Raw genomic sequence first — 25851 nt, forward strand, 5'->3', positions numbered from 1 at the left:
AGACTTTTCCCCTCAGTACTCACATGTTTCTTCTCTATGATACTCTTTGGGAAACTTATAAACAGAGATACAACTAGGAATTTTTGCAATTGGGACAAGAACCAAAACATGCCCAGAGCATACAAGATGGAGTATATTCTCAGGTGAATGGTACTGGTGAGGGAAAGGGGGTGGCTTAATAGTTCTGGAGGGGAGTGAGCTGAAGAACTCACTCCCTGATCTGCCCTTTGGTATATTCTGATTTCAGTTATTCTTGCTAATGAGTTGTTAAGCTGTATCGTTTCTTTGCCATGAAGGGGCTGCCAGGACTGTTAGCATCCTCTGACTTTCATAACCTCTAAATTCAGCTGCCAGAGGGAAAAGTCATGATTACCCAACCCTAGTTATAATCCTATTTACAAATTTTAATATTACACAAAGAAAAACTAATTAATAGATACAAAAGAATTCAAATTCCAGCTGCCAACTCTTGGTATATTTTAACCAAGGTTGTCTAGGAAGTTACTAGTTAAATGGGAATAATGAAATCTATTTTTCCACTGTGTGGATATAACCTCCCCAAAGAACCCCCACAGCCTCCCCCAACTCCTATCAATCTTTAAAAATATGAATTAAGAGGCACTCAATGGAATGATCACATTACCTGATCCTTCATGGTCTTCCCTAAGTCTTTTACATCTTTCATGTTTATGGCATTTTTCCCACCCTTCTCCTTTCCCTTCTTCTTGTTCTTCTTCTTGAATAAACATTTCTTGCAGATACAAAAGCAGCAGGTCAGGATTAAGAGGACAGCGACTATAGCTATGGCTATTAAGGCCCACGGTGGCACTAGAAGAGAAAAAAAGCACACAGAGAGCAAATTTAATCAGAGAGGCAGCAGCCTCGAATTCATGTAGCTGCAAAGTTTGTGATTAGTCTGTTTTTAAAGTGATAACCGTAGACGTGAACAACTACATACGTATCATATATTTTATAATTACATTTTGTATAACTTTACAATTATAGCACACACATGTACACGTCTGTTTGTAAGCCACTAGGTTTTGCCACAGTGCACAGAGCGCTGGGCCTGGAGTCAGGAAGACTCCTGAGTTCAAATCCAACCTCAGACAGTTACTAGCTGTGTGAAGCTGGGTAAGTCATTTGACTTTCTGTTCAGTTTCCTCAACTGTAAAATGTGGATAACATCACCTACCTCACAGGGTTGTTCGGAGGTTCAAATGATTGTAAAGTGATCAACATGGTGCCTGGCACATAGTAGGTGCTACATAAATTTTTATTCCTTTCCCTCCTTCTCTTATGTACAGGACCTATTATTGAATTGGTGTAGGGAATTTCTGGTAAGGAATTCTATCACTGTACATTAGAGAGTTATACCAAGAGATTACATGATTTGCTCAGGGTCACACAGACAGTATGTATCACGGAAGTGAGACTTGAACTCAGGTCCTTCTTAACTTCCTAACTAACGCCTTGCTAACCATTATGCCATGTTGTTTTTCAAATCAAATAGAATATTAAAAAAGCACCTGTATTTTGATTATATTCACCCATATTTCAATAGATAAAATATTTTATATCAGTCAATCAATATTTCTTAAGTGCCTATTATGTAACCAAGCACTGTCCTGGGTGCTAGACATACATGGATAAAAGTGAACTAATCCCTGCCCTCGAGTAATTTACATTCTTATAGATCTCCTAAGACAGTTGTGCTGAGTATCTATATTAAAATCTGTAACAGGAACATTTAGAATTGTAAACATAGAATGTAAACTTCAGTTACTAAGAATAATCAGAAGTAATAATTGGGATTTTCTAGTATAATAAGATTGAAACAAAATGATTAAAAAAAGTTATTTGAGACAGCTGGGTGGCACAGTGGCTAGACTGCTGGACTTGGAATCAGAAAGAGCTGAATTCCAATCTTTCCTCATAAATCTACTAGCAGTGGGATCACTTAATCTCTCTTAGCATCAGCTTCCTCTTCTGTAAAATGGATCTAATAATACCTACCTGAAAAGGTTATTATGAGGACCAGAAGTAGAACCACATGTAACTAGGCTTCCTGTAGAAGGTAGGATTTAGTTGGGACTCAAAGGAAGCTGGGGAAGTGAGGAGTCAGAGATGAGGAGGGAGAATATTTCAGGCATGGTGGAAAATCAAAAAAGCCTGAAAGACTTCTTAACAAGTTGTCCTTTACTAGAGGGGAAATGGGCTGCCTAAGGAAATACGGGGGGATAGCTCTGGAAGTTTTTAAGGGAAGATGTATGACTACTAGTTAGGAATGTTATAGACAGGATTCCAAGTCACGTATAGGTTATACTAGATAGTCTCTGAGATTCCTCCCAATTCTGAGATTCCATAAGTGGTCACCTAGGGAAAATGGTGCAGTAGAAAGAGTACAGGTCTTGGATTCAGAAAATCAAGAGAATTTAGAGATGAAGGAGGAATGTTAAAGGCGCTCTAATTCAGTATCTTTATTTTAAGCTCCCAAAGGGTTAAGTGACTTACTCATAGTCACTCAGGTCACACAGCAGCAGAGTTCAGTATTTGAAATTCAGTGTGGTTTAGCAGAAACGGCAATAGATTTAGAATCTAAGAAGCTGGGTTCAAATCCCAGATCTTATGACTTATGTGGCTTTGGGCAAATTCTCCTTTCTATGCCTTATTTTTTTCCCCATCTACATAATGAGAGAATCAGATTGGAGGATCGATCTTGAAGGTCCTTTCAGTCCCTAACTCTATGGATGACTACTCATTTGTGCACGTAAGACCATCATCATTATCATCACTGGTATTGGTACAGTGCTTTGAGATTTGTAAAGTACTTTAAAAATGGGAATTTGTGATCTTCACAACAATACTGAGAGGTAGGTGCTATTTTTTTTGAGAGGGGAAGGCAGGGCAATTAGGGTTAAGTGACTTGCCCAAGGTCATACAGCTAGTAAGTGTACCAAGTGAATGAGGCTGGATTTGAATTCAGGTCCTCCTGACTCCAGGGCCAGTGCTCTACTCACTGTGCCATCTAGTTGCCCCTGGTAGGTGCTATTTTTATCCCCATTTTATCGATAAGGAAACTGAAGCAAACAGAGGTTAAATGACTTGCCCAGCGTCTCACAGCTAGTAAGTGTCTGAGGTTGGATTTGAACTCAGGTTCCCTATTCATTAGGCCATTTGGCTACTCACAGATCTAGAGATGGAAGCTAATCTCAAAGGTCATTTAGTCCAGCCTCCTCAATTTGCAGATGAGAAAACTGAAACCTAAGAAGATTAAATGACTTTCCCGACGTCACACAGATAGCAGCAGAGATAGGACTGGCACATGGTCCTATGAGTCAATGCAAAAGTTTAGCTCTCTTTTTTAATGCAATCCATTGCTTTGATTCTTTGGACTCCTAGAATTGATAATGCTTCACTTTCTTCCTACTTTGCCATGGGTCATCTTTATAACTGTTTTCTCTCTCATTAGACTGTGAATTCCTTAAGAGCAAAGACTGTTTTGTGTGTGTGTGTGTGTGTGTGTGTGTGTGTGTGTGTGTGTGTGTGTTTGGCCTTTCTTTATGTCCCTAGAACTTAACACAGTACCTAGAACCTACCAAATAATCAATAGATGCTATCTGATTGAATTGATCGCTTCAGGTCATAGTCATATTTCACATAATCGTATGAACATCCAATGGCCAGTTTCTTTTGTAGCTCTATCAAAACCTCACTATTTTAAAATGTTTAAATGTAGACAGCACATGTAATAAGCACCACTGTAATACATTTTAAAATCTGTTCTTCTGATGATGATCTAATTATCCCTGAATAAGGATCAGGCTTTAGTGGTACAGCAGAATCTCTCTATTGTTCAGCCAGTTCAGTTGTGACTCTTTGTGACCCCATTTGGGGTTTTCTTGGCCAAGATACTGGTGTGGTTCGCCATTTCCTTCTCCAGCTCATATTCCAGATGAGAAAACTGAGGCAAACAGGGTTAAGTGACTAATCCGGGGTCACATAGCTAGTAAGTGTCTGAGACCAGTTTGAACTCAGGAAGAAGAGTCTTCCTGACTCCAGACCTGGCACTCTATCCATCACCACCTAGCCACCCAAGAATCTCTCTACCAAAACAGATTTGTCCCTTTTTTTGCTACTGATAGTCATAGAGAATTGCCTATGGCACTAAGAGGTTAAGTGACTTGCCCAGGATCACAGAGCTAGCATATCTCAGAAATATGGAACTAAAAATTAGATCTTCCTAGCTTCAAGGTCAGCTCTGTAGTTATTATGTCATGTTGTCCCTCAACCTTGTAATATATGACCAAAATAGACAGCATATTGTTATGGACAATAGTATATTAATGATGAACTACCATTCTGTGTGATGTTATTTATTCCCTCTATCAAACCTGTGTAAGAGTTTTCTAAAGAACAAGATAAAAGACTTTTAAATTACACAGGACAAAATTGAATCAATTTAACAAGTTCATAAAAGAAAATGGACAGTAGAAGCACAGGAAAATTATTATTTAAAAAGGCCTGGAGAGATAGGATCATACTGCTCCAGGAAGTTAGTCCAGTGGTTGCCTCTTGAAGGGAAATTAAAGGGCTTGAAACAATATTGGAAGCAGTCTTTTTTACTTTTGTAAGTCTCAGTTTTTTGTAAAAAAAATGATGTTGAATCCTAAATTTGTTTTCGAATTTTGAGTTTTATTGGATTTGTTTAAAGAATACTCACAATTTAAGGAAAATTTCCTGCATAATTAACTGTTTTTGAAACTGGGTCATGATATCTCAAGGAGAAAAATATCTAGACGGCTGCTCTTTTGGGGGAGTAATCAGTTGTGAATGTAGATGTTACAGTACTTATTTGTCCTGCCTCTAATTCAGAGCTTCATTACTTCTCTCCTAGATTATCCTCCCAATCAGTTGCCGTACTTCTCTCATTTCTCCAATCCATGTTACACATTGATGATGATGGAAATTTCCCAAAGTACAGCTCACATCATTTCATCCTCCTGCCCTCAACCCTTCAATGCTTCTCACTGACTTGAGACAAAATTTCCAACTCATTACTGTGCCATTTACATGAATTAAAAAGCATTTATTAAGTACTTAGTAGGTGCCTGTGGTAACCAAGGGTAGAAAGAGCAATGATATACCAAAATATTCATAGTAGCCAAGAACTGGAAACCCATCTATCAAAAAGTATCAAGTGCTACTATGTACCATGAAAAGACAAAATTACAGCAATTTCTGCCCTCAAGGAGCTTACATTCCTTTGGGGAAGGCAGAGTATGTTTATGAATATGTGCATGTATGTGTATCCATAAGCATGTGCACACATATGCATATACATGGATATATACAAATGTATATATGTACAATAGAATAAATACAATAGAATATATACACATATGTATATAACACACCTATGTGTGTGTGCATATATGTATACACATGTATGTAAATTCTTTATTCTCTATATGTAAAACACCTAAGTATTTGTGTTGGTTCCTGCTTGTACGATTGGCATTTCTTTAAGGGTGGGTACCCCACGTGTAGCATAGTTCTTTGGGAGAATGGTACTGTTTGGGCTTGGTTTGATTTTTAACTCAAGGCTTGACCACACTTCAGTCTGGCCTCCCTCCTTTCCCCACTTCCTCCTTTCTCTTTCTCTTCCTTTTTTCCTTCCTTCTTTCTTTCCTCCCTTCCTTTTTTTTTCTTTTGCATATATTCTTTTCCTGCTTAAAGAACATGGACTTGCACAGGGGTACAATAATACTACACATTCCTTGATTCTGGGATTTCCATATGATAACTCTTCCTCCCTCAATTTCCGCCCTTCCCCCAGGCCTTACTGAAGAATGTGTTGCTCATCTCTATTGAAAGATAAAAACCTCTTCTCAAATTTCTCCTCACTGTTGTCATGGATTGCACCAAATGAGGACTGAGCAACCATCAGAAGTGTTTTTTTTTTTTTGTAAAGGCAAGGATAGATTTATACGTAATCACAATAGTATGCTGATAATTAGTGAGAAAACAGCTGTCTGCCATGGGATACATAATCAGCTTCTTCTCCTAAGAGGTACCCTTTCCCTTCATGAAGGAACCAAGAAAAAAATTATTCAGTAGATAAATTGAGGTACGGCCTTTGAACTAACTCCTTCTTTAGGAGAAAGCAAAGCTTCACCTAGCTGCTTTATAACCTCACTGTCATATCCCATCAGTCCTTGTGGGGGAAGGGCAGTAGGAGAGGGACACTTCTCAGCACTCAACATCCATTTTCTGCAACAAGAGCTTGCAGGGTCATGGAGGAAAGGACCAGGGGTGCTCAACTGTGCCCAGCACTTGCTTCTGCATGTTGTGAACAAGATGGATTATCTTCCAGTTTCTTTCTCCCAGAAGTTTCTCACAATAGCCCTAGACAGCCAAGTTAAACTGGTGAATTTGAGACTGGTGTCCGCTGGAGCCTCCCCTATCCAGAGCAGTATTCAAAGGGTAATTGCTATACATGGATGTACCCAATGGCTGCAAATTAAATACAAGGTACTTGGGGAGAGCAGGCACAAGCAGCTGGGGAGATCAGGACCAAGAAAGCAGTCACCAAAGATTACCAAATGGCTGAACAAATTTGTTGTATAGAAATAGAGTGGACTATTATTGTGAATGTGAGAAATTTAGAGAAGCATAAGAAGATCTATGACAACTGACACATTGTGAAATATGCCTAACTAGAAGAACAACATATACTATGACTTTAATGATAATGAGTCTTCCCAATGATGCTGTGGATAGAGTGCTGGATCTGCTGTCAGAAAAGCCTGAGTTCACATCCAGCTTCAGACACTTATTAGCTATGTGACCCTACACAAGTCACTTAACCCTTGCCTGCCTCACTTTCCCAGGATTATTGTGAGGATCAAATGAGATAGTATTTATAAAGTATAAAGTGCTAGGCACATGACAGGTGCTTACTGTGTTTGTACCTTTCCCTTCCACCCTAATGAAAAGATCACTTAATGGAAATTAAATTCTGAGGAAAGGAAAACCCAATAATGGTCCCAAAGAGCCAATAACAAGAGTTCTCAGAGAGTTTGAGTACGTGTGGTGGGTTGTAGCATACACTGTCAGAAACGGTCATTGTATACGTTGTTTTTGTCTATTTTTCGTTTTTACAATTCTGGGGGAAAATGGTATATCCAGAAATGTCTGATATAAACAAAAGGCATCAATGAAATGTTTATTTTTTAGTCAGTTTGATGTTTATGATTTCAGTGATTGGTAAATTCTACTTTCAAAAAAAGTTTATAAAATCAGTTTGTATAAAAGGAATAGTTGTTAGAATTGACTATGAATTAAAAAAAACTTGATGTTAGACAAAATGGACTACTTGCAATTCCATGTACATAACATCTCTCACCTCTTTGCTTTTGCATAAGCAGTACCCCATGCCTAAAATGCTCTCATTTCTCACCTCTACCTTTTGGAATCCTTACCTCCGTTTAAATATCTCAAGCACCAACTCCTTCATGAAGCCTTTCTTGATTACCTCCCTATTCTCCCAGATCTCCTCCGCCCTTGAAATAACTTTGTATTTACTAATCTGTGCACCTGTTTTCTTGTCTGTCCCCTTACCTTCACCCCAATTGAATGTGAATTCCTTGAGGTCAAGGACTGTATTAGTTTTTATCCTTGAATTTCCAGCACCCAACACAGTGTCTGGCACATAGGAAGTGATTTAACAAATGCTTGTTGAACTGTATTGAACTAAATACTGTGAAGGAGTTAAGGACTGTGGTCGGTTTTTGCCCTCAAAAAAAAAACAAACCCAAGCATGCAGAAGCAGAATTTTCCTTGTAATGTTCATAGCAATGGGCTGTTGACTTTAATATGCAAAACTCCCATGATATAAATTAGATTTTAGAATGATTTTAAGATGCCTTTTAGATTAAGTAAAAATATGTAACTTTGCTACTGAAAGACAAAGAATTAACCTGGAAAATACTTTAATAGAACATTTTGAAATATATATATGTATAGTATGTACATACATACATACATATACACTCATATATTTGAAATACACACAATGTCAGCCAAATAAACAACCCCAGAGGATTTTGAAAGTGTTTTTTTTTAAAATATAAGAACATTGCATCTGACAGAAGGAGCCTGAACACAATATTGCCACTGGCAGAAAGTGATAGCTTAATGTGATTGCTATCGACCATCCACTAAATGCAAGGTAATAAAAAAATAAATTTAAGTGATATAACATGTACAAATAAAAGCTTTTCAACTGAAAATAATAGATTTTGGTCATTTCTAAAACCTTGGACTACAAATGTTACAGGGACCTTAGTTAATGAATTAAATCTTGCACCCAAAGTATTATATGATTGAATTCTGAGAGACCAAAATTGCAAAAATCAGGAGACCAATGTCCCTAATGAGTTAATCTGCAATGTTTGTTCAGAACTACAATCCATATCTGGGCTGTGGCTTTAGGGCAAAACATTTCATTAAATTTATGGACAGATGTCTATGAATTTGGACTTTGAAACCACTTCTTATACTTGGGAGACTTCATGAGACACGCTAATCTTTACTGTACATGGCTAGTCACATAATTGTAAGGGGTATGATGTCCTGATTTTTTTCAACTCTATTTTTATGTGAAATATCTCAACCTGCTCTCTCCTCTTTTTCTCCTTCTTTTTCTTTCTAAACTCCCTGACCCACAATCTGAATTATGTCTCTAATGTTTTATTCAGACCTCTTTGTCAGTAATTATCATTGGCATCCTTGATAAATCTAGCAGTTGTTTCTCATTCCTGATCCTTCTTGATCTCTCTAGGGCATTGTAAAATACTCAATAGTTTACTGCTTGAAATTGTCTCTTTCCTTTTTTTTTTCCATGTTGCTGGATTTTTCTAGTTCTCTTCCTATTCCCTCTCAGCATTCGTGGTACCTCTCCTTTGTTGGTCTTCTTTCTGAGCTTCTCCTCTAACTGTGCTGTGGCCCTCAAGGATCTGTCCTTGATCCTCTGCTTGCCTTCATCTATGTTCACTTTATTGGCTATCATTCTACTCCCATGGTCTAAAGGAGCACCTCTATGTGAGTGATTCCGAAATCGAAATCTCCAGCCTTGTACTTTTGTCTGCACTCTAGCTTTGGATTCTCAGCTGAATACAGGGTATCTCCACTCCTCAGGCTCAGTATGCCCAGAAATTATTTCTACTGCTCCGCAAACCAGCATACTACTTGGCAGTTTAGTGATCGTGTGATGAGTTCCAAAAAAATTATTAAGTAGCTACTCTTTGCCAGGGCATCTGGGTAGCAAAGTGGATAGAGTGTTGGCCTGGCATCAGGAAGACTCGTCTTCATGAATTCAAATCCAGCCTCAGACACTTACTAGCTAGTCATTTAACCCTATTTGCCTCAGTTTCCTCATCTGTAAAATGAGCAGGAAAAAGAAATGGCAAACCACATCGAGTATGTTTGCCAAGAAAACCCCTAATGGGGTCATGAAGAGTAGGACACATTTGTAATTACTGAATAACAGCAGTTTTTTTTTTTTTGTAGAGCACCGGGTTGTAAGGAAGGAAAACAACATGGTCCCTTCCCTCATGAAGAAAGAAGCAAATGGGAAGAAATTCTGAGTATTCAATTTAGCATATTGTATGGTAGAATGTGATAGGAACAAAATATTCTAGGAGTATTTGAGGAAAGAGGTCACTTTCATTTTAGCTGGATTTTGAAGGAGAAGGATGATTTAGACAGGTAGAAAGGAAGGAAGAATATTTTAGAATTAGGGGATAGCCTGAATATGCGAACAGATAGAAGATGGGACCAGATCCTAGAACAACAGCAAATAATCCAGTCTGATGGAATATAGGGGATGAGGAATGAAGTAATGTGAAAGGTAGACAGTGGAGGGGAGTAGAGAGCCTTTGAGGGTGTTTGAGCAGGGGAATGATAAGGTTATTAGGAAAATTGCATTAGGAAAATCGTTTTGGCAATCAGGAGGAGATACTGGAGGGAGGAAAGACTAGTGGCACGTAGACTAGTGAGGATGTCATTACAATAGTCCCAGTGGGAAGTGATGAGGGCGCAAACCCAAGGCACAGAGAGAATTGATTGAAAATGTATTGTGGAGGTAAAATCAACAAGATTTGGCAATTACATGAGAAAGGAGAATCAAAGTCAACTCCAAGGTTTCAGGTTTGGATGAATGGGAGGATAGCATATTCCTCAGATGTAATCAAGAGGCTCAGAGGCATGGATGGAAGGTTTTTGGGGGAAAATTTTTATTAGTTGCTTCAGATGTGTTGAATTTTTGCTTATGGTGCTTTCATATTTTCAGTTTATTGGACTAGAAATCTTATAGTAAGTTTTCCCCTAGGCGATACAGTGGGAAGAGTGCTAGGGGGAATCAGGAAGATCTGAATTCAAATTTGACTTCACACCCTTCCTAACTGTGTGGCCTTGGGCAAGTCAATTAACCTCTTTCTGCCTTAGTTTACCTCATCTAGAAAGGGAGGATAACAATAGCACCTTAGTCACATTGTTGTAAGGGTTAATTGAAATAACATTTGTAAAGTACTTAACATAGTGCCTGGCACATAGTAGGTGCTATCTGTGTGTGTGTGTGTGTGTGTGTGTGTGTGTGTGTGTGTGTGTGTTATTCCCTTCCCTCCTTTCTTCCTTACAGTTCTTATATCCAAACTACCTTTGCATTTTGTTGTTTCTTTTTTGGAAATGCCTTTCACAAGCTCTTTCCTTTATGTGTCGAGTCCTCGGATCACAGATTTAGGACTGGAAAGGACCTTGGAAGTTGTCTCATTCATTTATCACTTCGCTTGTACATTTACTGAATAGCGAGTATCGGCATGTGTTGTATTCTCTGGACAACCCATCGCATTCCAGGCCAGGCTTTGATCACTTCATGCCTAGATCACTTCAATAGACATAGAGCTTATTTTCTTGGCTTCTAGGTTTGGCCCCAACAATGCCCAATGCATCCAACACTCACTGCCAGAAGAAGAACCTTTCAAACCCATTGCTTTCAAATTCCTCTGCCTGGCTTTTGAGACCTTCTGGTTCTACCCTGCTTACTCTAGCATTTACCAGTGATTCCAAGAATCCTTCCTCTGTTCCAGGCTGATGGGGAAACCAAAGCTGGGAATACAACAAGCATTATATAGCACCTGCTCCTTGCCAGGCGCTATGCTAAGTGCTTTACGAATATTATCTTATTCGAACCTCACAACCACCCTGGGAAGTGGTTGCTATTATCATTTCCACTTGACAGTTGAGGAAACTGAGGCAAACAGCGGTTAAGTGGCTTTCTCAGGGTCACAGCTAGTAAGCATCTGAGTTCAGATTAGAATTCGGGTCTTCCTGATTGCAGGCCCAGAGCTGTACCCACTGTGCTACCTTGCTGCTGAAAAGACTTGGCCAGGGCCACATAGCTAGTAAATGTCTAAAGCAGGATTGAAACTCTCCTCATGTCACTCTTATAGTTTCTTTGTTTTCCTTTAAGTCTCAGCTAATGTCTGACCTTCTGTATGAATCCCTTTCTGCATCTTCCTAAATGCTAGTGCCTTCCTCCTGAGATTATTCTCAATTTCTACTGTGTATAACTTGTTTCTACATAGTTATTTCCTCCCTTAGACTGGAAGCTCCTTGAGGGCAGCGACTGTTTTTTGCCTTTTTTTGTATCTTCAGTACTTGGCACAGTGCCTGGCGCTTAGTGTTTGATAAGTGATTTTAACTCTAGAGTGCTATGCATTCTGGACACCAGCTGCATGTACGAGAATGATGGTAGTCACTGCAGAAGAAAAGACAAATGGGGTTATAGTATCTGCTTTCCAGGAGCCTAAATTCAGCCAGAGGGGTATATGGTATATGCACAAATAAGTATTACAAAGTAGGGAGTGAGAAAGGCAAAAGAAAGATCTGAAATGTCTGAGAGATATTTGAAGAGTAAAGGAACCTCTTTAATTTGAGGAATCTGGGAAGGCTACATGGAGGAGGTGGCAACTGAGCTGAATCTTAGAGAAAATTAAGAATTTAAAAAATGGAGAAAGGAGAAGGAAAGGTTTTCTAGGCTTGGGGGTTGGACTGGGTAAATGCTCAGAGGTAGGTCATAACCTGGTGAGTTCATGGAACAGATGGTAGTCTGGAATGTACTGTGGTGAACATGAAGGGAAATACTGTAAAATGAAGAAGGTAAATAGGACCTAGACTCTAGAAGGTTTTCAGTGCTAAATCAAGAAATTTGCATTTTCATGTAGAAGCAGTAGGGAACCAGTGAAGGCTCTTGAACAGAAGAGTGAAAACCTGGGTTACCAATGAAATCACATGGTCAGAATGATGAGTCACAAAGGTTCTTTATTGGAAGCTTTGCAAAGGATAAAACAAGAGAAGGGAAAAGCAAGAGGAAGGGTAAATTCTTATTGAACAGATATGTAAATACTTTTTGTTAGTTTAGTTTTTTTTTTTGAAGGCAATCTGGGTTAAGTGACTTGCCTAGGGTCACACAGCTAGTAAATGTCTGAGGTAGGATTTGAACTCACATCCTCCTGACTTCAGAAATGGTACTCTATAGACATGTAAATTCTTACTGAAACAAGCCCTCATTTCTCTGTCTGTGTCCTCTGTCCTTTCCCAATTCAAACGCTAAGCCAATCCAGATGCTTCAATATCCTGTTTTCCCGGCTGGCCCCACAGCGGGTGTGCCTACTCTAAGTGAAGTTATTGTTCTAATCCAGTACAAGCTTGATTAAGTTTTGCTTCTTCCTTTATTGTCTTTTACTAGGACAGCTCTGAATTAGCTATCAAATACCATTCCTTTCAAATGACTTTAAAGCCAAAACACCTTCCCAATAGGAGTTATATTATCTGGACCTGGCAAGGAAGGTTTGTAGCTCTCTGTGTTTACATGGAATCTTTCATGAGGAAATCTCAAAGGTAGCCAAAGTGACAGGCTCAATATAATCAGAATAGAAATCCAGCACCAACAGGATATTTCTTACCTCTAACATGCCCGTATTTTGACATATTAGTTAGTGTCTCAGCACTGGAGCAAGATGAATCTCATCCATTTAATGAAATATCAATATTTTTTCTTCTCTCTTGTAGATAGTGAAGCTCATTGACATCTGCTTGTTATACAAATAACAAGCACCCATTTCCAGAACATCGAACACAGATGGAAGGTGCAGAAGACGAGAAGGGGTGGAGGAGTAGCTTATCAATATGTAAAGAACTATTTTGACATTAACTATCAGGAGAATTTGGCACATTTTGTGTTTAGCAGCAATCACTGAATGGTTGATTAGGGATATTTGCCTAAAATGCATATTTGTGACAGTAGCTCTATGAAAATGGACTTCCCCAAAAATCAGACCTTGCATTTTGAAAGACATAACCAAATGACAAGATACAAATGGGAATGGATCTGGAAATATGTGGGTTAACATGCTCATTAGCCATCTCTGGCGAAATCATATTAAATACAGGATTTGAATTAAAATGCAAAGCAAGACAGACTAAGAGACTGGCTAAAAGACTAACTTAACTAGCTAACAGGCCAAATGAAAGATTTCCCCAACCAGCCTGAAAAGGCCCTCAAGATCTACTTATGATTCTTGGCTCTTAGGTGCCTTGGAGTTTCCCCTGCCTCTGGTATAATAGTGAACATATTCCATTAATCCCTGAGAGGGAATTCTCCTTCATTCATTCATTCACTAGTTATTTATTCACTTGTTCATTCATTCAACAGATATTTGTAGATCATATTCTCCATACTCAGAGTGCTAATAGCTAGTATTTATAGAGTTCTTTAAATATTTGCAAAATGTCTTTACATATATTAGTATAGTAATGTATAATAATTTGTTCATCTATGGCCTGTGCCCTCAAGAAACTTATAATTTCTCTAGGGAGATGTCTAGTACAAGAAAAATTAATGAACAGACATGGAAAAAGCACTACCTGGAGACCCCAGGCACATCATTTCCTCCTCCCAGTTTACCTATTTGCTAAAGAAGGGCATTGAGACTCAAATGAATTTTTCTAGCTTTGTCATTCTATGTGCTAAAGTCCTTTAGTACTCCCCCATTCTACATTCTAAGTGCTGTTTAGATCTAATGTTTCATGTTTGAGCATTCTCTCTTCTACCATTTTATCTTCTGGAGTCCCTCCCAGCTCAGACATTTTTATGTTCTAAGTTCACATCCATATCTTAACTCCCCTCCAACTCTATCATTCTATGCTTCTAAAATGTAAAGTTTATAAGCTCTATGATAATTATGTGGTAGAGGCTGTAAGGATTTTTGGGATTCAGAATAGAAGGGAAAGCAAATCTTCATTCTACTATTCCTTCATATTGTATCTTCCATTCAACCATTCCCTCCTCATTTCCAATGCAATTCTTCTGGGTAAAATGTATTTCACCTCATTCCTCAATTGTTAAAGAGGTTTTTGGAAGATTCCCCAGTTTTCTTTTAATTCAATTCAATAAACACTGAGCGTTTTCTATGTACAAAACATTGGGCTAGAAGCTGGGGATACAAACGCATCTTTTCTTTCAGGAAACTAACACTCCATTTCGGGGACATCATATTCTATAACATGCACCGAATTAATTTTCCTAAAACACCAGTTTTGTATCATTCTTTCAACCAAAAACTTCCTAATGGCTATCAACAAAATTCCAATTCCTCAGCCTAACATTTAATATCCTTTTCTCCCTATTTATTTTATACCTAATTCATTCAAACTTTGGTCTGCTCCTAATTTATTTTACTCAACATCATAGGATTTAAAGCTGGAGGAAAACTTAGAGATCACTTTGTCCAGTCTCCTCCTTTTAATGATGAGGACACTGAGGATCAGAGAACTATAACTATAGTTATATTCAGTTGCCCAATAACTATAAGAACATGGATTTAAAACCTAGGATTTCAGATTCCAAATCTAGTACTCTTTCAGATATACTATACTGGGTCCCTTATTACTCATTACCCTAAATAGACCTGTCTACTTTCTATTTGTCTCATGTATTATTTGCTCTTTGATTTTGTTCATACTATTTTCCATGCCTGAAAGACTCTCTCCTACTTTCTCTGCTTATGAGAATACTGTTTATCCTTCAAGATCCATGAGGCTTCCCATGGCCACCCCCGAAAACTTTATTGTCTGTATTACTTATTGGGGACTCACTCTCATCTTGGCGTTATGTGACCAGCTTTCTGTTTTTGTCCATGCCTTGAAGTTTAATGCTTAAAGTAGATTTAGAGCTTCTCGAAGGCAAGAGAACTATGTTTCATACTTTCCATATCATTTGAAATGCTTAGAACAGAGCTCTTCATATGTTAAAAAAGCACACGTACACATCACATTTATGTAGAGCTTTAAGCATTTTCTTAAGGAAAAAACCTGAAAGTTAGTAGTGCCTATTTTATTACTTCCATTTGATAGATGGGCTTCATAAAGGTGAAGTGACTTTACCTTTCAGAGTTGTAGCATGCTGGAGACATGCTGAAACTGGATCACAGCAAAGCACTGGACAAAATCGTATCCTTGCGTAACACGGAGAAATACGGGCTAGACCATGTTAATAGTAAATAATGCTAAGAATACAAGGATTCAAAACTGGTTTGATATCTTGATCCTAAGTGAAGTCATTAAGTAAGAGGTGATTATCAATGTGGAGCCAGGCCTCTACCAGAGTGTCCTTGGGATCTGTCCCTGACCTTGTACTATTGAGAAATTACAATTGTGGCCTGGATGAATACAGAGATGGTAAATCTGTGAAACCTGTAGATGATAAAAAGCTTAGGCAGATAGCTAATATGTTGGATCGATGGAGTCAGGACCAAAAAGGATCTCAGTAGGTCAGAATGATGGACCAAATCTAGTAAGGCGAAACTTAATGTAAACCATTAATTGAATTTTTAAAAATTAACTGTATTACATTCTTATGCCATAACTACTGTGCTATAAGAAATGAGGAAACAGATGATTTCAAAGAAAGTCATGGAAAGATTAATTATAAACTGAGGCAGGCTGATATGAGTATAGGAGAACAATTTATACTATGAGATCAATATCATAAAAATGAAGCATTTGAGAACTTTTATAAAATGATGAAGAGTAAAATGAGTAGAACCAGGAAACCAATTTGTACGAAGACAAAAACACAACTTTGAACACAACTATGTTAATGTAATGACCATTCAATGATTCCAGAGGATGGATGATGAAGCATGCCCTTCATTACAGAGAAGTGATGGAATTAGAATATAGACTGAGACATATATTTTCATATACTGAGGAAATTTGTTTTGCTTGACTATAATTATTTGTTGTAAGAAATTTGTTTTTCTTTACTTTTTTTTTCTTTTTAAACCAGAGTATGTAGTAGGAAGGAGAGAAAATAGATTTCTATTAATTTTTTAAAAATAGAGGGGTGGGAGGCAATACAGATGTGAAATGTATGTATTTTCAGAAAATGTGACTCTAGTGTTAATTTTTTACTTAATTTTAAAATTTTGCTACGAGAAATGTCTCAGGAAGTGGGTTTGTGGTTATTTTTAGTCATTTTCAATTGTGTCCGACTCTTCATGACTCTTTTTGGGGTTTTCTTGGCAAAGATACTGGGATGGTTTGCCATTCCCTTCTCCAGCTCATCTTCCAGATGAGGACATTGAAGCAAACAGGGTTAAATGACTTGTCCAGGATCATACAGTTAGTAAGCGTCTAAGGTCAGATTTGAATTCACAAAGACGAAGCTTCCTGACTTTAGGCCTGGCACTCTACGCACTATGGCGCCACCTAGCTGTCCTCTCAGGAAGTGGGAGTAGTTTGTAAAAGTTTGCAATGTAAAATCAAAAGAAAACACATTTTTTTTTTAAAGTGTAACAACACAATGGGAGAAGCATGATTAGATTTATGCTCATTTCTGGGCATGGTTAAATGCTTTGCCTAGAGTCACATAGCTATCAAGTATCTGAGGCCAAATTTGAACTCAGAGCATCTTGGCTCCACGACTAGTACTCTATGCACTGTTCCCCTGCTCCAAAGTGTAACATATCCATTTATTTAAAAGCTTCCTCCTAACAAACTCTTTGATTTCTTTTTCTCCCCCTCCATGTCCTATACAGGTGCTGCCAATAATTCAATTCAGACAGTTTTTCTTCAGTGGACGGCTTCTTCCCTAAAATAGGGGGAAATTCCATTCAGTTCTATTTAACAGGATTAATTAAGCACTCACTGTGTTCCAGGCACTATGTGTAGGGCTAGGGATTTCAGGACAAACCAATAGCACCTGCCCTCAGGACTTTACATTTTCTTGTATCTTGCAAAAGTTTATTCCAACCGAGTTTTATTAAACCGGTATAATTCTTGAATATTTTGCCTAACTGGCAAATAAACTTCTGTATGATCCATTATATAACTGTGACTCACCAAAAAGACACAAAGTAATGATATTCGTGCTTTCCCCAGTACATGTTCAAATTTCTCTATCTATTCATATGGCTTGGGCCCTCACTGGGTTATTAAAATTCACAGCCCCCTGCAGAAGAGCCTTTGAGGAAGATTATTGATGTTTTGGGGAGAATTAAAGGATCATTCTTGGATAAGAAAATTTCCCTAACTGAAAACCATCTTATCTGCATATATAACTAATGAAATAATGTAATTGTTCTGAATATGGCCACACTAAGAGTCTGTTTTAAACGATAAGGCAAAAGCATCCAAATCTTCATGAAGCTGAAATGCCTGAAATTTGACAAGAAAAATGATGTTTGGGCTTTAGTCAAAGATAAGCTGCAAGACAACTTTCCGTGGATTTAGATAAGGCTATGGAGTTAGCTGAGAAGCTTGGATGTTTGCAGGCTTATAGAAAAAGGGCATTTGTCAGCATAAAGCAATGCCAGGTGAGTTGGCAGAGGTGATGGACATTCAAGGAACTGATCACTTCCAAGGCATACTGAAAGTTCGTAGGCATTTTCAATCATGTTGTGGACAATGCAATTTCAAGGTTAAAGGGAAATCCATTTATCCTATGGAATTGGTAGTGGGTCTCTCTCTGTCTCTGTCTCTCTGTCTCTCTCTCTTCCCCCCCTCTCCCTCTCCCCCCTCTCTTTCTCTGTCTGTCTCTGTCTCTCTGTCTCTCTCTCTTTTCCCCCTTCTCTCAATTTGATTTCTTACTGCAGCGCTGAAAGATATTTCTTTGTTGTTGCATTTTTAAAAATAAGAAGCATTACCTTTAGCCAAGTGTTGGTTTTACATTTGAAGACGTCAAAATAAGAGTGCTTTCATGTAAAGTGCTTGCCAATTACTGTGAAATTACATTCTTGTGTTTTGATTTTGTTAAACAGTTTCTTTAAACCCCTTTATGACATTGGCTAAAATGGCAAAAATGTATAAAGTATTGAACATGGCAACTGTTTATCCATCTGTTTGCTATTTGAGTTTTATTCTCTGATATTCTCATTCATTCAATAAACCTTTTAAAAACGTTTATTGTAAGGCTTTGTGGTCTTTTTAGTTGTTTGGCCACCTGGGGAAGTAGACTTATTTTGAGAATTTTTGAAAAATTCATAATTGATGGAAACACTAAATTTCAAGGAGATATTGATGAAAATAAAGATGTAATTATTTTTCCCCATCCAAGTTCAGAGACCTCTCGAAATCTATTCACATTCCCCGTGGGTCCATGAATGCCAGATTAAGAACCCCTAATTTACTACGTTCAAGAGAGCAGGTCCAGAAGTACAGTGTGTAGTAGAAAGTACAATGGTCAGGAGATATGTGGGTTCCAATCTAATTCTTGACAATTAGTAGATTACTAGTCACTTGACCATGGATAAACAACTTAATCTCTGGATCTCTGATTTCTCAATCATAAAATGTAGGGGTAGGATTAGATGGTCCTGGGGTTCTTTTCCAGCTCAAAATCTCTGATTTGGGGAACAAATACATAGTAATACCATTACTCTTATGGGAAATTTAGTTTTGGAAATATGTCAACTTAGGTTTATCTAAGTTTTGAAATATAAAACTTCTATTCTTTCACCACAATTAAGTTGTTTTCTAAAGTACCATCCATTTATCAGCAACTCCCCCATTAAACTTCCTAACCTTGAGATGCTGAAAAATGTCTGAAAAAGCCTCTTAAAAATCTTTGATAAAAAATAACCTGGGTATTTTATATGTAAAACTTCTTTCCCTCCTTCCAAAGCACTTTCCTTAAAAACATTTCAAAATGTCAGCTTAACCTTCGAAAATAAAGAAATCTGTCTGGAAATCAAAAGGGAATGTGTTTTAGTTGTACTCAAGCTATTCCTGCATACATAATGTAAGAATTTAAGCCATCAAATTCTTTTATTCCCTTTCCATTAAGTAACAACCTTTTGAAGTAGGGCTAGCCCACAACTGTTTACCTTTATGTTAGGCAAACAATGAAGTCAGCATTAGAATGTGAAAATTGGGATAATGATGGAAATGAACAAAATGACCTGCTTTTATTTTTGGTAATTAAGATGTCAACCTACCCCTTATAATCTAAGCTTAGTATTGTTAAGCAGTCATAAAGATGATGGCGTGCTGAGATTTTTTGACAATTTCTCTACTGGTCTAGGGAAGTGTTTTTCTTATAAATACTCTAGAGTCTAAAGTGTTTATGGGAAAGACATTCTAGAAGGGGAATAGCATAACTCAAAAGCATATAAGCTATTGAAAAAATAGCATAACCAATTTTCCCTCCTGGTTGTATGAAGAATTTGAAAACTAATTAGTCATGTGACTGGCAAACTATCTTGAATAGTATGTTATTTAAATATCAATTTAAATGATGCTGTGTCATTGATTACAATTTTTGTCATTAATTACATTAGTAATAGCCACAAAGTAGGTTTTTAGGTCTCATTTCTTCCAGAGAATTCAAATTACTTTTTGACTTATTAGTTTATCAGGACCAATACTAGTAGTATCTTTAATTATAAATGGAGAAACTGAGGCACAGTGAGGCTAAATGCCCATTCAAAGTCACTTGGAATTAATGGTGAAGACAGGGTGACTTGGGGTAGCCTGACTCTTAGTTTAGTACTTTACTCATTAGACTATTATGGTATACATCTTGCTACAAAGAAAAGAACAGCAGATTTGTATGAAAGCCTAGGCCCCAGTACTAGCTCTACAGCTTAACCAGCTGGGTCACCTTCAGCATTTGACCTCTTCTCCAGGCCTTGACTTCCTCATCTACAAAGTAAGGACAAAGATGCTTGCTTGTTCTACCTACATCAGAGGGTAATAGGGAGGATCAGATGAAATAAGGCACTCCAAGGGCTACACAGATGTTAGTTATTATTATTATTATTCTGAGACCCAACATGGCATAGGATTCAAGTAAAGATGTTCAGGCTGTATGACCCTAGGCAAGTCACTTAGCCTCTGAGGGCCCTAGACAACTCTTTTAGACTTACAGGATATAGCTTCCAATCTTCATTGATAGAGGGAGTTTCCTCACTAGGAGTTCTTTATACCATAAGTATCATCCCATGTGGTGCACAACACGCTCAAATGCAGATGAACCAATTTAAAATATTATTGGGAAATATTTAACAAAATATATAAAATACAATAAAATACACATAATGTTAATATGTGGTTTTCTAAGTCAATATGCTGCCTGCACTGACCCTTAAGTATGGTTTGGTGGCCCCCATTGCTATCTGAAATACCTTTTGTAAAGAAAACTCCAATTGGGGTCATGAAAAATTGGACATGATTGAAACAACTGAAAAATTTCTATCTGAATTGGAAACAACTACTCTATACCAAGGAAATCACAGGTCCTGGTCAAATAAAAACAGACAAGTATATATGTAGATATATCTATATCTCATAAGTCATTCAGTTGTTTCAGACTCTTCAAGAGTCCACTGAGGTTTTCCTGGCAAAGATACTAGAGTGGTTTGCCATTTCCTTCTCCAGCTCATTTTCCAGATGAGGAACTGAGGCAAATACAGGGTAAGTAACTTGTTCAGGGTTACACAGCTAGTAAGTGTCTGAGGCTAGATTTGAACTCATGAAGACAAGCTCTATCCACTGTACCACTTAGCCGCCCTCTAGCGGAAATGGGAGATAGTAAACAGTTTCCCCTGGGAAGTAAGTGTCTGAGCTCACATTTGAACTCAGGTCTTACTGACTCTAGGCCTGGAGCTCTATCCACTGCACCACCTAGCTGCCCATGTATATCATTCATATACACACATTCCTACACACACACACACGTATGTATGTATATGTATATATGCATATATATATGTATATATTGATTTCCCTTCTAATTTCTACTTTAGCATAAACAAAAGTCATCACAATTTTTTCTTAACTTTTAACTAAACTCATACTGACCAACATATCCTAAAGGGGAAAATCTTTTTATTTTCTATTTGTTCATTAACCTCCAAAATAAAAGTTAGGAAGAGATATATTTTTGGTGGTGGTTTTAGTCGTTTGAATCACAGCACAAATAGAAAATAAATTGAAATTTTCATGTGATTGTTCTAAGTATAATAACTAAACAACTTTTTTCAACAAATACAAAGGGAATTCAGCTGAAGAGGTTGTTTCATTTATCTTGTGTGTGTTTTTTTTCCTCTGGGAAATGGTTGGTATGAAAATATTGTAGTATTTAGAGTCCTTCAGGGTCATTAAGTCCAGACATTGTCTGGAAGGGAGCATGACAGGTATTTTTGTTCTGATACTTGTTGCTTATTAAAATTCATTGAACATTATAATAGATAATTATCATATTTTAGCAAATATTTCTGAGCTACTTCAAATTTCATAACTGAGGCTTATCTCAATAATGCTTTTGAAATGAAAGGTGATCAAACAGAGACCTCATGGACTGGTGTTCATTAATCCTTCAGTGCCAGGAGTCAATCTGTGCTCATCAACAGAAAAACAAGAACTGGGCTTTTTTTTTTAAATTAAAGATTGAGGTGAGGAAAGAGATGGGAACTAAAAGGAAAAAAAGATAGGTAAGCCGGAAAACTCACTTCCAGGATCATCATCTTGCTAGAGGGTACATGCCCTCTGCCAGGCAATACCTCATGCCTTTATTACTATATTCTTGTGCTGTTTTTGTTGGTCAGTTGTTTTCTGTTGCGTCCAACTCTTTGTGACCCCTTTTGGGGTTTTCTTGACAAAAACGTTAGAGTGGTTTGCCATTTCCTTCTCTAGCTCCTTTTGCAGATGAGGAAACTGAGGCAAACATGGTTAAGTGACTTGTTCAGGGCCACACGGCTAGTAAATGTCTGAGGCCAAATTTGAACTCAGGTTTTCCTGACTCCAGGCCTGGTACTGAACCACATGTGCTGCTACAGCTCCCCTCTTAAAAATAAAAGTAAGCAGTGGCTAATTTTTTGGCAATGACCTGGTTCCCTTAGGGCCAAGTGAGTAGAAGAATAGGTGGCCCAATGTTCAGAGCACTGGGTCTGGAGTCAGGGAGACCTGAGTCCAAATTCAGCCTCAGACAATGACTAGCTGTAAGACCCTGGGCAAGACACTTAACCTCGGTCTCAGTTTCCTCAAAATGGGGATACAAATAGCATTTACCTCCCAAGGTTGTTATGAAGATTAAACAAGGTAATACTTGTAAAGCACTTAGACCTGAACCTGGCACACAGTGAGTGCTTAATAAATGCTTGTTCCTTTGTTCCCTGAATAATCACAGGCTCATAGACCTAGAACTGGATGGGATCTTGATGTCCTGCACATAGTAGGTGCTTAATAAATGCTTTCCCCTTTGTTCCTGAATAATCACAGGCCCATAGACATAGAATTGGATGGGATCCTGATGTCCTGCACACAGAAGGTGCTTAATAAATGCTTGTTCTTTTGTTCCCTAAATAATCACAGGCTCAAAGACCTAGAACTGAATGGGATCCTGATATCTTACACATAGTAGGTCCTTAATAAATGTTTGTTCCTTTGTTCCCTGAATAATTACAGGCTCATAGACCTAGAACTGGATGGGATCTTGATGTCCTGCACACAGTAGGTGCTTAATAAATGCTTGTTCTTTTGTTCCCTGAATAATCACAGGCTCATAGACCTAGAACTGGATGGGATCTTGATTCCTGCAGTCCATCCCTCTCATTTTACATATGAAACAACTTAGGCCCAGAGAGGTTAAGTAATAATAAATGCTTTTAGACTGACTGCTTTGACCTGCCCAAGGTCCCACAGGTAAGAAATGACAGAGGTATGATGTGAACTTGCAAAGTCAGTCAACAAGCACTTATTAATTGCCTAATATGTGCCAGCCCTGTGCTAAGCATGAGTTATTCAGAGACAAAAGTGAAACAGTCCCTCACTTCAAGGAGCATACATTCTAATGGAGGAGGCACCATGCATCCATGGAAGTGTGTATATATATGCACATATAATACATATCCACATACATAGACATATGCCTATTTACATGTAGAAGTATGTATGTATATTTATGTATACACACAAAATGAATATGAGGCAGTTACATCACAGAGATGACAGTCACAGAGATCAGGGAGAGCTTCATTTAGAAGGGGAAAGGAGCAAAGTCCTTAAAAAAAACCCAAGGAGTTCCAAGAGAAATAATTCAGAAGGGAGTACATTACCAGGACCCCATTTCTGGAAGTCACTCCTTTCTCAATTCCTTCTCTCAGAACTCCTTGGGTTTTTTTTTAAGGACTTTGTTCAGGTCTCCTTCTAAATGAAGCTGGGATCGATGGGATGCTGTGTGACAAACAGAGTAGGCCAATATAGCTGGATTATAGAGATCAGGGAAGAGAGCAACACTTAAGAAAACTGGAAAGATGCTAAAGGTGTATTTATCTACACACATATATGTATATATATGTATATATATATATATATATATATATATATATATATATATATGTGTGTGTGTGTGTGTGTGTGTGTGTGTGTGCGCGTGTGCATACACACACAAATATCAAATTATTCTAGACATACTTCTATTTATTAGTTCTTTCTCTAGATGTAGATAATGTTTTTCCTCATAAAGTTTCATATGCAATCATCTTTTTATTACACTATTATGGAAATCCTTGTTTTATTCCATATATTAAAAAAAACTAGAAAGGTAGGAAGAGCCCAGGCTGTGAAGAGCTCAAGCTGAGGGATTTATATTTGATCAGACTGGCAAGTGGGAGCCACTGTAGTTGCTGAGCTAGGGAGTAGCATGATCAAACCTGTGTATTAGGAAAATGACTTTGGCTGCTTTGTCGAAGTTGTATTAGAATGGGTCAGAAATTAGAATTGAGGCAGAAATATTAAATAAGAGGCAGTTGGAACAATCCAGGGGAGAGGAGATGAGAGACTGAATTAAGATGGTGGCTATGTGAGTAGAGAGTAATGAATGAATCAATATTTGGCATCTGACTGGCTAGATGAGGTAAGTGAGAAGTTGAGGAAGGTACCCACAGGTCAAACCTGGAGGAAGGATAGGGGTGGCCTCAGGAGTAATAGGAAAGTTTGGAAAGGGAATAGGGGGACTGTGTCAGGAAAATGAGCTCTGTTTGGAGTATCTTAAGTTAAGATGCCTCTTGGACATTCATTCTGAAATATTTATGGTGGGATGGGATGGGAGGTCAAGTAAGAGGCTCAGGTTGGATACATAGATCTGAGATTCATTTGCATAGAGATGCTAAGTAAACCCATGGGAGTTAATGAGATCATCAAGTGAGAGAGGAAAGGGGTACATCTACAGTTAAGGGGTTAACAGTTAGGCAACGGAGACCGAGGAGCATTTGGATGGGTAGGAAGAAAATTAGGAAGGAATGGTGTGATAAAAACCCGGAGGTAAGAGAATATACAGTAGGAGGACTGGGTTGTCCGTAGTTTTAAAGTTGGAGTGAGTCTGGAAGTTGACCTTGGAGAGAAGTCAAGGAGATTGTGGGAAGATAAGGAAAGATCGTTGGTAATTCTACAGGGCACAATTTTCTTATTCCAGAGACAGTGTTCTTTTCATTGTATCATCCTGAATGAAGAAACTAGCTAGTGTTGGCCTTTGTGTAGACATATAGACATATACATGGAGTTGTTTTCAGAGTTGAGATGATGGATTTAACTAGAACCAAGGGCAATTCCTGCAGGGTCAGGCCTTCTTAAGACCAGCATCTTTTGCTTGCAAGGCACATAGGCTATTATTATTCCATGTTGTCTATTTCCATGAATCATAACGAAGACTTGCTTTAATATAGTTTGCATTCCCAGAACTTAAGACAGCGCCTGGTACATAGTGAGCAATTAATGCTTGTTGACTATCAGTACAGAAAGTAGGAGAGGGGATCCTCTAATTACCAACAAAGTACAGCCAACCACAGAGCATTTACTCCTTCTATTTCAGGTGCCATTGGAACCATAGTTGAGGTGGAGCAGTAATTCCACATACATCATCGCTTTGCAAATTTGGAAAATTTGGCAACATGGTGATGGCCACAGAGAAAGCTTCCATATCACCAGACTGGGAGAGTTAGACTACCTCCTTATGTCAATAATCAATATGGCCACTTGCACACAATATTTGGGATTACTAGGATGACAACTATTTCAATAATTAATACAAAGTCAAAGGTTTATATATTTTCCTTAGGAAAAAAAATAAACAGAAAAAATAGATACTTTCCTCAGACCTAGCAATCCACTGGCATGAGCACATGAGCTGTTTTATAACTTTGTATGTGAATGCTGCATTTGTATATATACATGCACATATACAAATACTGACCAACCCCAAATAAATCATGTATTAGCAGATGCTTACGC

General features: G+C 37.9%; 1 protein-coding gene across 1 annotated transcript in view; it reads right to left on the minus strand.

Annotated features, from left to right (window-relative positions):
- The window catches only part of SYT1 (synaptotagmin 1), a 284720-nt gene that overhangs the window by 211424 nt on the left and 47445 nt on the right, over positions 1-25851 (minus strand). The window contains exon 2 of the mRNA XM_036760722.1: positions 644-828. Within this exon, the coding sequence (XP_036616617.1) occupies positions 644-828 (185 nt within the window). The remainder of the gene's footprint in view (positions 1-643; positions 829-25851) is intronic.

The sequence above is a fragment of the Trichosurus vulpecula genome, chromosome 5 (genome assembly GCF_011100635.1).
Source record: "Trichosurus vulpecula isolate mTriVul1 chromosome 5, mTriVul1.pri, whole genome shotgun sequence".
Classification (NCBI taxonomy): domain Eukaryota; kingdom Metazoa; phylum Chordata; class Mammalia; order Diprotodontia; family Phalangeridae; genus Trichosurus; species Trichosurus vulpecula.